Source organism: Aphis gossypii, chromosome 3, assembly GCF_020184175.1.
Source record: "Aphis gossypii isolate Hap1 chromosome 3, ASM2018417v2, whole genome shotgun sequence".
Taxonomy (NCBI): domain Eukaryota; kingdom Metazoa; phylum Arthropoda; class Insecta; order Hemiptera; family Aphididae; genus Aphis; species Aphis gossypii.
In genome coordinates, this window is record NC_065532.1 from 35,898,858 (window position 1) to 35,914,646 (window position 15,789).

A 15,789-nucleotide genomic window follows, 5' to 3' on the forward strand; every position below is an offset into this window, starting at 1 on the left:
TTAGGAAAATGTTTTAAAACTTACGAATAACTATAAACTATTAATTTTAGAGTTTAAATAACTATATATTTTAAATGTGCATAGTTATACAATATAGCTATATATTATTTTGCATGTTTCGCCAATTTTTTATTTACAAAGCTATAAAAAAGGCGCATAATTTTATAACCAATAATATAAATATCAATGTATCAATATTCATTGCTTTACTTAAAATGTTAATTTAAATTGTAAATGATGTGACCTGTATTGATATGAAATGAAAATCATTCTAATCAGCTAATGATGTTTGCAAATTACCTACGTCATATTGCAATAACCTACCTTTTGATCTTGTTAATATGTTTTTTAATGATTATTTCTATAATACTGCTTGTTACTAAACAATTTTAACGATATCCGTGTTAAGTACATTAAATCAAATTAAAACGACAAAAATAGAAGAATTAGAAGCTTAAGCTTTTCGTTTATTAATAAACTAAATTTATATGACCTATAAGACAGAACATATTATAATATAACGATTATATGAATATGATTGAAAAACATATTTTATATATTATATCTATCTAAATAAATGGTAATATTTTCAAGTATCTACGACTCATACTTTTTAAATAACATCAATTATTGATAATCATTTGAGTATTCATTTAAAATACAGACGCTCATAGCATTTTTTAATATAATGACACTTTAAGTTTTCTCTAAAGCTATTTGAAGGACAACTTATTGTTGAATTTTTTAACCTTAGATATAAATACAAAAGTTTTTATGAAACTATAAAATTACTTTCAAATTTTTGTGTTTTTGGAATATTTCGTAAAAAATTTAACTTAAATGGTTATAAAAAAAAATTTGTGACAAACGATTTTTGATTTTTTTTTACTATAATATTAAAAACTTATAAGAAACCCTGTATTAAATATTCAAGTTTTTTTGTCCAGCATTTTTTTATCGACATTTCAAAAAAAAAAAATACCTACTTAGAAAAATCGAAAATTTCAACTTTCAATAAATAGCTTAAAAAATCCATAATATTTTGAAAATTTGACTTAATATATAGAAAACACTAATATGAAAATTTGGTGAAAATTTCAAGTATTTACAGATTCGTTTTTAGTTAGAGCTATATGAAAAAAATCGATTTCATTGAAAACTGATTTTGACTAAATCATCCCAGTTTTCCATCAATTTTTTTTGGATTTACCCGATTTTTTTAAAAATTACTGGAATATTCTTACTTTTGACCTCTATAATGCATCAAGAATATTCACTATGCTATCAGAAACCACCCCTGAAGTTTTAAATTAAGGCATTATATTGACAAGTTATTATGTACACAGACACAAAAATAAAACACATTATTGCAAAATCAATACATTCATCATTTCGTTCTGAATCTAAAAGAACTTTACCTACTCATGTAACAAACATTAAAATAACTCTACTTGTTGTAGTATAATATACAATACATAAAATATTTATTATGTTTATTAACACACATAACCACTAACATATTTCACAAGTAAAATTTAGCTTAGTATTACATTCAAATGAATATATAATTCATACATGAAACAGAAATGCTATACATAGCATTTATGAAAACCTAAAAATATGTTTCTATCATAAATCAGAAGTTCCATGGTTCTCTAGGGAACATACTTAAGACGGTATTTTGATCACATCGAAATGTACCTTTGAAAAATAAAAATAAGTACAATAAAATGTTTTTAGTAGTAAGATATTCTTTATTCAATGTGTAAATTTTACTTTCAATGTCTCACCAATGATTTTGTTTTTTAAATTATTTTTTTTCCTTATAACTTACTTTTTTGTGAATAGCTTAAAAATTATTCGATTTTAAATTTTTAAAAGAGTAAAAATATAAAATTAAAAATTTTAATTATATAAAACAGTTACATTTGAATGTTAATTTTCTTTTAGATAAAAATAGCAAGATAAATTATTTTCAGTTTTTATAATTCACCTAAGAAATTCAACAACTAATGGACTATTATGATCAAAATTAAATTATTTTAATTAAACGCAAACATTTTTAATTAGTTACTTTATGATGAAGACGTCTTCTCGCAGTGTTCTAGGGAAAATTAATTTTTTTGCTTTTATCGCTACAACTTATGAAGTGGTTATTAATCGTACGTAATAAATTATTAAAACTACTACACTTAAGACTTAAGTCTTCACAGTTAATGATTTTCAAAATTTTTTATTAAAAACTAATATTTGTTAAAAAAAAAAAAAAATGTATTTCAATTCTTAAACTTTGGTATAAGTAAATGATAATTTATAATTGTATAGTTCATTGAACATAAAATTATATAATATATAATATATATATATTATTATGTATGTTAGATTTTACATTTTTGCAGCTATTTTTAATGTTATAATTTAGTACCCATGTACTTGATATATTAATCAGAAATGTCTAGGTACCTATTATTATTTATGATTTTATAAAATATTTAGTAGAATTAAATTAATATCGTATTACAATAAATTTTTATCAGATAACATGCCCACCCCAATCCATTAATTAATCAGCTTAATTCCATTATCTTACCTGGACACTAAAGCAGAAGATTTAAACTCGAATAATGTAGAGATTATTAATAAATAATAAATATATATTGAATTAAATATTACTATGTTAATAACTATATTCTTTAATTAAAAAAAATTCATGTTATTACCATGCATAAATTTTTTTTTACATACTCTTATTATATAAAAAAAAGAAATAACATTATTCATCCTTGTAAATTAAATTATGAAAATTTTTATTATTATAATTATTATAATACTATTCAATTCAATAAAAATTTATCAAATAAGTGTAATATTTTTTTGCATCTAAGACAACAAGTATCAATTTTATAACTTACTTAAATCGCGTTTTGATTTGCAATAAATTAATATTACCTAAAACACAGTAATTTATTTGCGGCTGTGTAAAGTAACTATGGCTAATGGCTATAATGCATACAATTATAACTTATAATTGATTTTATATTAATGATACCTGTATGGTTAACGTTTGGAATATGTTATTAATTGTAACACCACATCAATGAATTTTCACAAGAACTTGTTTTTGGGTATTGGTACAAAATAATAATTGCAATGCTAGCCCAATTTATGAAGTCTATTCAAATATAAAGATTAATTTTAATTCGTTTAGTAAAAAATAAATGACTTAAATTATTAACAGTTTATTCAATTTTTGATACCACTGGGCTAAGTATTTTTTTTTTCTATACGCTTAATCTTAGGTTGTGAAAAAAAAATAGTACAATAGTTAGTACCTTTGATAATTTTAACGTGATACATATTTTTTTGGAAAATCTTGATGAAATACGGTTTACACCAAAGAATAACACGAAATAGCATCACGTTGTGTAAATTGATAACATTAACAACTATAAACGAACCTATTTCAATAAATAAGTGTATTATCAACGGCTTTATGAACTTACGTTGTTAATGAATAAACAGCTCTTCTAAGTTATCTGTGAATAATATTTAGGGAGATTCAAACTCATAATATTATTTACCTAAACATTTTAGAATATTTACCATTATACCGTGGGTACGATATTATAATATCGTTGTTCGGACCACGTTTGATGTAACACGGATCTTGAGGGAAATCATGAATGCATATTAATTAATATCAGCATTATCTGGAAATTCATTTATAAAATATAGCTATTTTAATTTATAGATTATAACTTAAGTAAGTAAAAGTCATGAAAATGATTTTATTTTAACTTGTTGATACAGATGAATTATTGTGACTAATTCTGCAGATGTAGGTGGAATGCTATGGATCTTAAATCTTAATAATGATATTATATTAAATCAATAAGAACTAATGAACTATTAATAAAAAATATTTTTATAAAGAAGATTTTATAAAAAAAAAAAAGGTAATCATTAGTTAAAACATATTAGATAAATAATTATTAACGTAGCCCGTTAATATATCATCGTAGGATGGTGTTGATGATATTTTGTAGTTTGGCATCTTCATTATTTTCTGTGACAAAAGGCTTAGCATGAAATAAAGTTCACTGCAATTATACCTTTAATACTTAATTGAAATTTCAAATGGAACTAGATTTCTAATATAATATGTACATATAAGAAAAATTATAAAAGTTCTAGAATAAAATAAAGTGGAAAATACTCCTAATAGGTATGAATTGTATTATCAAAGTGTAATACATTATTATGTCTACAACAGTTACAAATATTCGCTAAGTATTAATATAAAAAGTTTTTTGGTATTAGTTTTAATGAATTATTTTTATAATATGTATCGAACGTTCAGCTATTTTTCAACACGAAATATAATACTTATCGGATTACTTTGATCAAATCGGTACTTACTGAATTGTATTTTATTTTTCCTCGATATTATACCTACGCTATATACAAAAGGTCAAATGTGTTCTTGATTATTTTATATATTCAATCTATGATAATTATTAATTATTAATAAAATCAAAAACTATGATTTTAATTACAAGTTATAAGGTACCTTGCGTATAAGGAAGTATAGAAAAATTGACGTAACGACTAACAAATTTAAATAATGTTAATAACAGTTATTAGGGATCTTTGAATATAATAATATTGAAATTAATATTGTACATACTGAATAGTTTATTCGTCAGACAATCTCTTATTCAGTAGAAAAAGTACTGAAAACTTAACTGTGATTCATTCATCGAATAAGATTTATTCCAACATTGAAAAAAATTAAAAATAAAAATACATATTTTTGTTATCCAGTGAAGTATAAATAAATACTATTGTTTAAATTTATAACCCAACAAAGTATCTCCAATAGGAGTACTCTACTCTTCAATCTACTATTCTTGCACCTTTTATTATTATATTAATTAACCTTATTGACAAAATTGTAACAGATTAATTAATAAAGAATTATGTTAAAAAAAAAAAAAACGAAGGAAAATAATAAGATATAATAATAATAATAAAATATAATATATCTTATTATTTTCCTATATTATTATATTATATTATATATATAATATTTATAACCAACAAATATTTAAAACAAAACTTAAAATATACGCAACGAATTTTAATTTTAGGAAATTTGTAACACTATTTCTGTGCCATCCTATTAAATTTTTAACAGAGAATTAATGTAACTTTTTCAAGACTAGACTAAACTAAATTTTTGGTTAATAATTGCTCAAAAGTGCTAAGAACAACTACTGAGTAGGTATACATATTGAAGGATAATATTAATCATATTCTAATGCTTTTGAAAACTTATATCATATGAATATACTTATTTATATTTATGACGAGCTAAGATATTAAATACAAATTCAGTTGAACAAAACCTTCTTTAAAAGGGTAATAAGGAAATTGTTATAAATAACTTAGACAAAAACTTTTCAAAAATAACGGAACAATACAAGTGAATTAAAATATAGTTTTAGGGCGAATATTATACACATTTATGGAAAATTAAGCAACGTTGAGTGAAAATAATTTTACCATAAGTTCACTGCAAATCCGTTTTTTAAGTCCTTCAAAAGAATATTTTATTTCAACCTACACAATTATATCTATACAAAGTAGATTAGATGTTTTATGAACGTTGCAAGTGCTACTTACAAAGATCTATTATTAAATATTAGGATAAACGTGACATACAGTTAATAATTATTTTTGATTTTATTAAGCTATGTATATGGTTTACGGTACCGTTATGCATAACAACAAACGATTGGTTCTGTACAAAAAATTAAATTGTTATTTTATGAATTTTAGTATTATGTAAAAATATACAAACACTATAATATTTATACTATAATAACATCATCATTTAAATACGAGTACACGTATTTAGACTATAAATTATAATTTGTACGTAAAATATTATATCACAAAATTAATTTGTTATAAAATGATGACCCATTTTTATATAATAAATGGTTGCTTTCTAAAAATTTTAAACTTTTGATTTCACTTATTTTCTAAGTGAAAGTAGTATCGAATTTCGTCTATAAATTTTTAATCGTGGTAAATATTTAAAGAAAATAGCAACATTAAATTCACTTTCTTTTGTATGTTTACGATTTATTTCCGGAAATGGTGTTCCGTATGGCTTAAATAAAATTGTGTTATGTAATTTTTGAAAGTATATTACATGATGTATTCGCATACACATGTTTTACATTAAAACCGGTTTGATACAAATTACAAAAATCGTCATTAAAGTCCACATAACGGTTTAGATTTAGACTGTTTATAAAATTAATCTTCGCTAAAAATAACCAATACATTATAGTTTATAATAATTGATTAATGGTAGCACTTAAGCTAAGCAAATATGAACCGTGTTTTCTAAAATTAAATTTTTTACACGCACAAATATAATTATTTGTTCTAAGGTTACGACATATTAAAATAGGCATTTCATTTTGTTAAAATTTGTAATATAATTATGATATGATTTACTTTGAAATTATTTATAATTCCTAAACTATCAATACGTTAATTAAGTCATCTTCTAATATTAATACTTTTTAAATGAGAAACCCTAAATTTTTTTTTATGCCAGTTGAAGAATTTTTATTAGTTTTACTTTCAAATAAATCCATATCATTGACAGATTCTAATTATTTTTAGTTAAAGACTAAATATCAGATTTTATAAAATGTAAAATAACATTTTAATAATATAACGTAAAATTTAGCCATCGCGTTACTTTAATTGAAATAGGTATACTTCATGACATTAATTGTTTGTATTTTAAAAAAATTAATTAATATGTAAAAATATGCAAAACAAAATATATATATATGATATATTTATTAATATGATGATGAGATTTGTAAGCAACCAACCAACTTTATGTAACATTTAAAAAAAAAGGTCCAATACGTATAGATTAAAGCCCTAATGGTCACCTATACAATTTTACCCTCTAATTAATTATTTTAAATAATATAATTGTAAAGAATATGTTTATTGTTTTCTGTTTCAGATACTGATTGTATTTTATATTCTGTATCTCATACTACATAAAAACATTTATCTTTGTTTTTATATTTAAGTTTTTTTTTTAATACAATAGTATCAATTATATGTAATTCTTATGACTCATATACACATGTTATATTAAACAATTATAAGGCTTAGAGTATGTGCTCTCGAGTTAGGATTGGGGCTGATAAATATAACTTAATACTTTATATTTTTGATAGGAATGTATACCTAGTTAGTATAATATTATTAGATACTTTTATAGCATTGTGTTTGTAAATATGTATATTGTATATTACAAGTATAATTTCCAATCACAATATACCTTTATTCTGTATTTTCATCCAGCAAAATAATTAAAAAATTGAATTATTTCCTTTATTACCAGCAATATTTATTATTTTTTTTTTCAGTTAACTTTAAATAAGTATATAATCAGATTCGAACTTAAAATAATGCTATTCGCAGATCAGAGACCCATTTGAACTGATGACATAAACACGCCAGATCAATATTTCTACTACTCAGGTTACCTATTCTGGTACTATAGAAATATAAAAAATATTTATTTGAAAAATAAAACAACATAATGTTTTTTTGTAAATGGGAGGGGAAAGAACAAATGTTCATCATAGATCGAAAAAATTTAAATGAAAAGAATTATTAACCTATTATATTATTATTTATTATCTAATACTGTTTATTATTTAAAAAATAAAAATAAAATGTGTACGCATATAATATTAGGCGTCACTCTTCACCTGTAGCTAGCGTTCGACGTGCTCCCTATATTGTTTATATTAACAAAGTTGCGAAGACTCGACCTCGGTGTTTAATATTAACACTATATATAAATCGGGATTACTTTATTTAAGTTAAGTACTCAAATGTCGATATATAATAATATAAATATAATATGTTATATTGATAACATACGATGAAAACAATGTATATAACGATGTACCTATATAAAGAATATGAGGGTTACCGATGTGGGTATGAGTGTAGGTGTTCGGTGATCGTCACGGAGTCTTCTCCGCTATCGTATTTCTATTCGTGTCGCACACTCCCGCCGAGCACGCATCGGTCATTATTATATACCACGACACGTGATGGAAAACCTTAAGTCAGCAGGCAGCCGTATATTAGTCGTGATCTATCTAAAGAGCAACGTACGATGCGTCGATAGACGACAATCGTTACACAGATGGCCTTGTGAATATTTTGGCTGATTCGGATGGGTAGTTCAGAATATAATTATCTAAATAATCGTGGTTATCCACACGAATAACCATAATTTATAATTGGTTTAAATTGTTTAAATGAAAATTCGATAAAAAAAAAAAATTTATAGAAATATAACAATATTATGTAATAATCATTTACAACGCATCAAAATATCCACATTTGTAAAATAAAGTTTATCTCTATTTAAGCCTAATAGTTTTTCCAGTGTAACATAATAAAAAAATCGACTATGCAGACTCTTTTCCAAATTAAGAAAAGGTATTTAAAACGGTTTTATTTTACAATGGTAATTTAATTCACGTTTTTAGATAGCTATATATATTATATATATATATATACACTCGTATACGCGCCTAATTGTTTTTAATATAAAATTCAAATTGTGCTTTAACATTCCAGAAATTTCGGTTCTTTTTATGTTTTATTTTTATTTTTTACCCTAAGGCTATTAAAAAGTATTTTCCATTTTGTTTTAATTTGAAATTTGTATGTTTTACATGACGTTATTTTCATTACAAAAACGCATTTTTTCGTCGGGATGAATTTTAGACGGATCATCCCATGATCGTGGATGGTCAGTGTCTCCATGTACACTACATCTCTATCCTAAGAACGATATAATATAGACAAGCGCGTTACGAGTATACTTGTATATAAACTAACTGTAATATATCAAAAATTACTAAACAAATATGAATATTCATGAAATACTACGTACCTAACCAAAATACATCTCATAACATAATTTTGTATCGCAGGCTTTAATTATATTCTCTAATTGCCGAAGCACATACATTGAAACGATATTGAGCCACATTATTTATCTAACGAATAATTTAGCAATTAGTTCAACGTCATAAAACGTAGCATAGGTATTTTAATGATTTTACATATAAATTCAATCAAAACGTTATTATTTGAGCCAATTAATCAGATTTACTTTTAGAACTTATTTTTTCAAAAATAGTTGCAATTTAAATTTAAATTTAAATTTTAGTCCCGCGTGGCCCCGTGATACATTTATTCGTGAAGCATACAAAAAAAACAATATATATATATACATATATATTTCTAAATCTTTTACAGAATTTTCGATTCTTGTTTTGAATAAGCTTATATGATTTAAATAAAAGCCACAATGACATCAGAAAAAAAACTTTTGAAAAAACAAATTTGTTATGCACAATGCCAAAATCCTAATGTATTGTAGTATAGTAAATAGGTAAAAAGGAAAGTATACCTACCTAAACAATAATATAAAAAATAAATATGTAGTACATAAATACAGTTTCTTTATGTATTTCAAAATATCTTAAATTTATATATTATTATAATAAAACAAATATTTAAGAAAATATATAATAATAAAATATATTTTTGTGTATAAAAAATGGAACAAAGGTCTATCACTATCCGTGGATAACATGACAATATACCTTTGTCCTATATTTCTTACATTTCATATAATATTAATTTCATAAAAAAAAAAAAAATAAACAGCGAGTGAACTATTTTCTGCTTTTTCTGTTCCAATTATCATATACATACCATGTTAATAACACAATATAAAATCACTATTGGTAGTACAAACATAAGTAATATAAATTTAATCAAAAAAGTTATACTTTATTGAACTTCGTAAATTATGGTAAATTGTAATGTACTATAATATTATCATTTTTATTCTAATTAATTTCTAGTGTCAATTAAATTAAATTAAATTTCATTTCTGGACGTTATCACGTTCATTACAGCAGATATAAAAATTTCAATTGTGTATAACTTTTTTGTCATCTATAGTATTTTTTGGGTCTCATCTGCTTACTTCGTTTTAATTTGGTTTCAAACAACAATTCACAGCTGCAGTGGCCGGTTAAGTGAATCATTTATAACCTTGGCGTGTATATATAGGAGTGTTATTAATTAATGTAACATTCATTTAGTTAGACGAATACACCATAATTGAAAAAAAGACATAATCAACAAAAAAATGTTCGTGGGACGTATTCTAAATACTAGAAATTAATCTTTTTTTTCGTGTGACGTAGAATAGGTACCTACATACGTTTCAAAATACGTACTTACACAATTCATTTACGGTTAATAGGATATATAATTATTGTACAATTGAATAACGGATCAAAGCTCTAATGAACACCAGCGCCGTAGAACCATTTAATGACATACACCCGCAAGACACATAATGTTCTCGTTTGTACGGCTGTTCGTATGAAAATCAAAATCCTAATTTTTCTGTCGAAGGTAAAAATAACAAATCGATTAAATATTTTACCATCACTCGAGGTATTATAATGATAATATTGCTGTCCGAAATATTATAGAACGTAACGGAAGACTATAATTATTATTGAGCAATACACAACCATAATAACATACCTACTGGAAGTAGGTACACCATTGAGTTATTGACACTAAAATTCATCAAAACAATTTCATAAAATGTCAAGGTTTCGTGAATAACGATCGTCGTGTTTTGAAAATAATCAAAAATTATTAGATCCTCGTTAAAAAAAAAAAAAAAGAAAAGTGATCTCAAAACGTTCGAACAATATTTTAGTAGGTTATTCGACACGTGCCTTGATCGTCCTACGACGGTGGTAGAATGTTTGCGGTTAACGTTTTACGAACGATAATTGCGTAGTAAGTATTGAACGATTATGTTCAGTGTTATAACGTTACCTGTACAGCGTTGACGATGGTGTACGACGAAAGCGCAGGCCATTCCCAAGACAGCACTGTCAAAGGTCCGCTAATAATGCACACCATACTGTCGGCGACGCAAAGGTTGAGCAGCAAAAGGTTGTTGGACACCTTGTGACTCATGGACAGAGCGAGGAAAACGCATAAATTCGCTGTGGTGCCGATAATCGCCACGAGCACCATGTGGACGGCCATTAGTGACGTAGCTATGGACGTAAATCCATCGCCTGTAAAAAAAAAACAAAAAAAAAATACATTATGGTTTTTTTTTATTTTTACTGCAAAATATCTTATCGGTTACGAAAATTATTAATCTAGTTGATACTTTTAAGGTGTCAAAGGTAAAAATGATCAGAGCTTTGATTGATGATCGGATAAAAATAATTAAGGAAAAACCGAAATTTTTACGCAAAACAATTTTCGACAAAATCGATTTTGTTATTTAGTCGTAATTCAAAAGCGATAATAATCTTACATACCGATATGTAGATTGGTAATTTAGGCGTTTAATAATCAAGCCGATAACGAAAACAATAATAATCTAATATAATCATTTAGTCCGCATTCTGGGTTTTTACGTTTCTTATTAATTCAATTTTTCGTTATTTATATAGCAGCCAAATTGACATATGAAATTCTATAGCTGAAATAACTGAAATAAGCAAAAATAAAAGCATTTACATAAAAAAAATCAAAAATCAATTGATTTATTTGGAATCAGAATGACGTCAAACGAATTTATGTATAAAAATTAAATTTCTATCTCATGCATAAAAAAGGAGCATATGCTTTAAAATCCGAGCCATACTATAACATTTAATACATTATAAGCCTTGTCAACTTGAATATGAAATTGTGATAAATAGCTTAGTCGAAGTTTGTTATACCTGGGTATTTTCGTAAACATATTATGTCTTATCTACTCGACTGTATGATAAAGATAATAAACGAGTAGATAGAAATTAATTTTTATGCTCCCGAAAATGATGAGCTTCAAAGAAGAACTTTAAAAATGATTACGATTTATGACGAACTAAGCAATTGTCATTTGTTAAATTTGTCGAAGGAGTCGATACTTCTACAATCGAAACCATTGACAAAATAAAAATAAACAGCCAAAACACCGAAAAATAATAACAAATTATTTTTCTATTATTCATAATAAATAATATATTATAATATTATGTATTCATAATACCATTTGACGTGGCTACGACGGTGGTCCTGGGTAGTGCTCTAGCTAGAAACATGTGTCACATTGTATCTATTTTAGTTTTTTATAACATTTATGTGCATATATTTAACATAACGGTTTTCATCGTAAAATTTTAATATTAAATTTCATTACATAATTCGAAATTTTGACGCGATTTTGATGAATTCGAGTTAGATATTTCGAATACTACATACATCGAATCAAATTTTTACATCCTTCGATTTCTAGTAATCACGATACGACTATATTTGATATTTAAATGAGAAAAAATAATTTTAAAGGAAAAGTTTTTAGGAATATTTAATTCAATCTAATACATTACAAACAGTAACATAAAATACTTTAATATCAATATACATAATATATAGTAAAATATATTTAGTTATTTAGACTTAATTATTAAAATCAGTTTTCGTATATATGCAATGATTTATCATTAAACTCAAATTTAACACATCCATCACATTGACTTACTCAGTCTTTAGTCGATCATTTTAATACAGCAGAGCAATTATCTACTTATCATTTTTTTTTCTCTTATTTAAATACCTTTTATCATAATAAGCAGCAAAGTATAGATTGTTTCATATTAAGTACAATAATAGTATAACTAGTTCTTTAAAGTTAATGAAACTAATACGCTCATTGCATACAATTTTACGCGTACACTATACAATTAAACTTAAACGTTCCAGTTACACATACATGTTGAAATAATTTTTATTAATTAATTTTTCACAATAAAACTGGAAATAAATTTCAAATCAAATAATAATTTTTAGTCATTTAGATTTAAATTATAATAATTGCAATTCTTGCGAGCTTAAATATTCGTTTTATATAATTAATGATAGTAGACTATTCCTAGAATACTTTTCATATTACATTACGTAAATAATATTATTTGTACGATAAAAATATATAATATACACGAATTGTCATATTATACTATTTTCCTTTTTTAAAAAACGAATAAATTAAGTACCTATTAAATCAATAAATTTAATTATATAATAAGTTATATAATATAGCTACAACTGGTTTTAATTAATTAAAGCTTGGAATCTTTACAATTTGTTGGTCTTTAATTTTTGTGCGTCATTTTTAAAATAACAGAAATACTAATAATAATGAATATCGCTTAAAGTTATAATAATAAAATGATAAAACTGTTGTAGATTAATCATTAATCATTAAGTACTGCTGTATTTATAGTAACAATATCTAATTTAAATTCAAAGTTGTATAGCTATTATAGAGTAACTACTATGATTGAATGTAAGTATTTAACTAAAAAGGAAGTTAATAATTTAATTAATAGATCGATAATGAGTTTAAATCCGTTGTTAAATACAGAGATATTGTCCATTAAGGTGTTTCTTTATGAGTGAAACTGTAGGTTAGTTACTTAGATTGCGCGAAATTGGTTTAAGGCTAGAAGGAAGATAGTTTTACGTTTTTAGTTTCTAGAATGTTTCAGCTAGCTTTAAATATACATACTAGACTTCATTTTTAGGATATTGTTTAAGGCTCTACACAAAAAACGTGTTTAGTCGGAAACCTCCGTTATTTAAAGGCACAAAACCGTTTGTTGAAGTATAATATTAAGAAATACAAATAAATAGCAAAATATAATAATCAAGTTATCATAATTATTGCTACAATTAATATATAGAACAATAATTATACAAATACAAAAATTAGTAAATCGTGGAAATAAATACTTATTCAATTTTACTTAAAATATATTATTGGTTTTTATATATTGAAATAATAAAACTAAATGCTATTAAAAATATATAATTATTTTTATGGTAGTGTCGAAATTTACCTAATATAATTTATCAATATTGATAAATATTTTATAAGACCTAATCACTTAATGAATTTAAAATAACAAAAATTAAAGTTAAATTTATAAATAAAATTAAAAAAAAATCTTTTTGCCAAATTTAAGTACCTGATATCAGTATTTGTTGGAAAATGTTAACATTTAGTAGGGGTTTCGATTTAAAATGGTTCAGTTTCAGTTATTTCTATCAGTATTTTTTAATAATGATACAACACTCGTTTTATATTTTTTCCTACTAAAAAAAAAAACACATCGAAAGTTTCGTAAAATATTTTATAATTGAACTGTAAATTGTATATTTAAGTTGGTGCTGAAGAGATGAAAATTGTATTTTTAATATTCTTCTATTTAAGTTTTATTTTTTAGATTAACCTCAAAATTGAAGATCCTACATCAAAGTTAATATAGTATAAAAGCTTATAGAAATATAAAATTACGTAGTTTAAATGAGTGATAAATTGTATTTTTTATTTTTTATTTTATTTTTTAACAGATATGAATAGTCACAAAAATAATGGACAATAAGTTAAAAGTAGATACATAAAAGAGATAAAAATAATTTTCAATAAAAAAAAAAAACTATTTTAAATATTTATAATAATTGATGTATCGATTTTACGTAAACAATAATATAATAAAAATAAATTATAATTCATAAGAGTGAATTAATCTCATCTCTTCAATATTAATATGGATAATTAATAGTTTCATTAAAGACATTTAAAGCCAAAATTTACTTTACCTACCTTACTTTCATAATACTCAAGGGACTCCCCAACAAAAGATAAATCATATAAGCTTTAAAGAAACTATAATAGGTATAAATGTATAATGCATTATATTATAACAAAACCATAACGATACTTCCAACTACCGCCTGTTAAAACCTAAAGACCATTATATTATTTCTCCTAAGAACATATTTTAACTTATAAATTCTTAATGAGCAAAATGTATTATTTAAAAACGTTTATGAAACAAGTGAGCTATTGGTTATACAATAATTAATCATTTCTTCGTAAATAATACCTTTTTAATTAATATTTTGGAGTACTCTAATTAAAATCAGGGTTGTGATAAATAAAATAAAAAGATTAGAATATTTCATAATTCATTAAGCATTTAAATAGTAAAGTATTTTAATCTGTTTTAATAGATTTGTTGATGAAGTAGTTGGTAAAAAAGTAGCACCTATAAATTACAGTAACATACAATAAATAAAATTATTAAATTCAAAAAATGTATAATTTAATAAAATATTATAAACTTTTTTTGCAGTTTTCTATGAATGCATAAAGATATTCGAAGATTTTTGTTCTGTCTATAAAATATCATAATTCAAAACTAATATCTTATGACTAAAATATTTCATAATCTGAACAATTTCTAAAATGTTGATGATTTTTGTTACTATAATATTCTAAATTTCATCCACGTGATTTAAAATAAAATTATAATATTTACACAGATGAATAGGTAATTAAAGTGTGTAATTTATTTCATATCCATTGAAATATTAAGGTATTTAATACAAAAATATATAAGATTATAAATAGTATGTATTTTATCTTTTATTTTAAAGTATTTTTTTTATAGTTGCCACGTGATTTATTTTGTGCCAATTAATTAGTTATTAAAAAAACAACGCAACATATTTATATTGAAAACACTATATACTATAAAATTAATATTA

General features: G+C 23.9%; 1 protein-coding gene across 3 annotated transcripts in view; it reads right to left on the reverse strand.

Moving 5' to 3' along the window:
* LOC114119424 (probable G-protein coupled receptor No18) overlaps positions 1–15,789 on the reverse strand; it is a 127,042-nt gene that overhangs the window by 40,317 nt on the left and 70,936 nt on the right. For all 3 annotated transcript variants that reach the window (XM_050202949.1, XM_027980972.2, XM_050202950.1), the window contains one exon: positions 11,008–11,255. In XM_050202949.1, the coding sequence (XP_050058906.1) occupies positions 11,008–11,255 (248 nt within the window). The remainder of the gene's footprint in view (positions 1–11,007; positions 11,256–15,789) is intronic.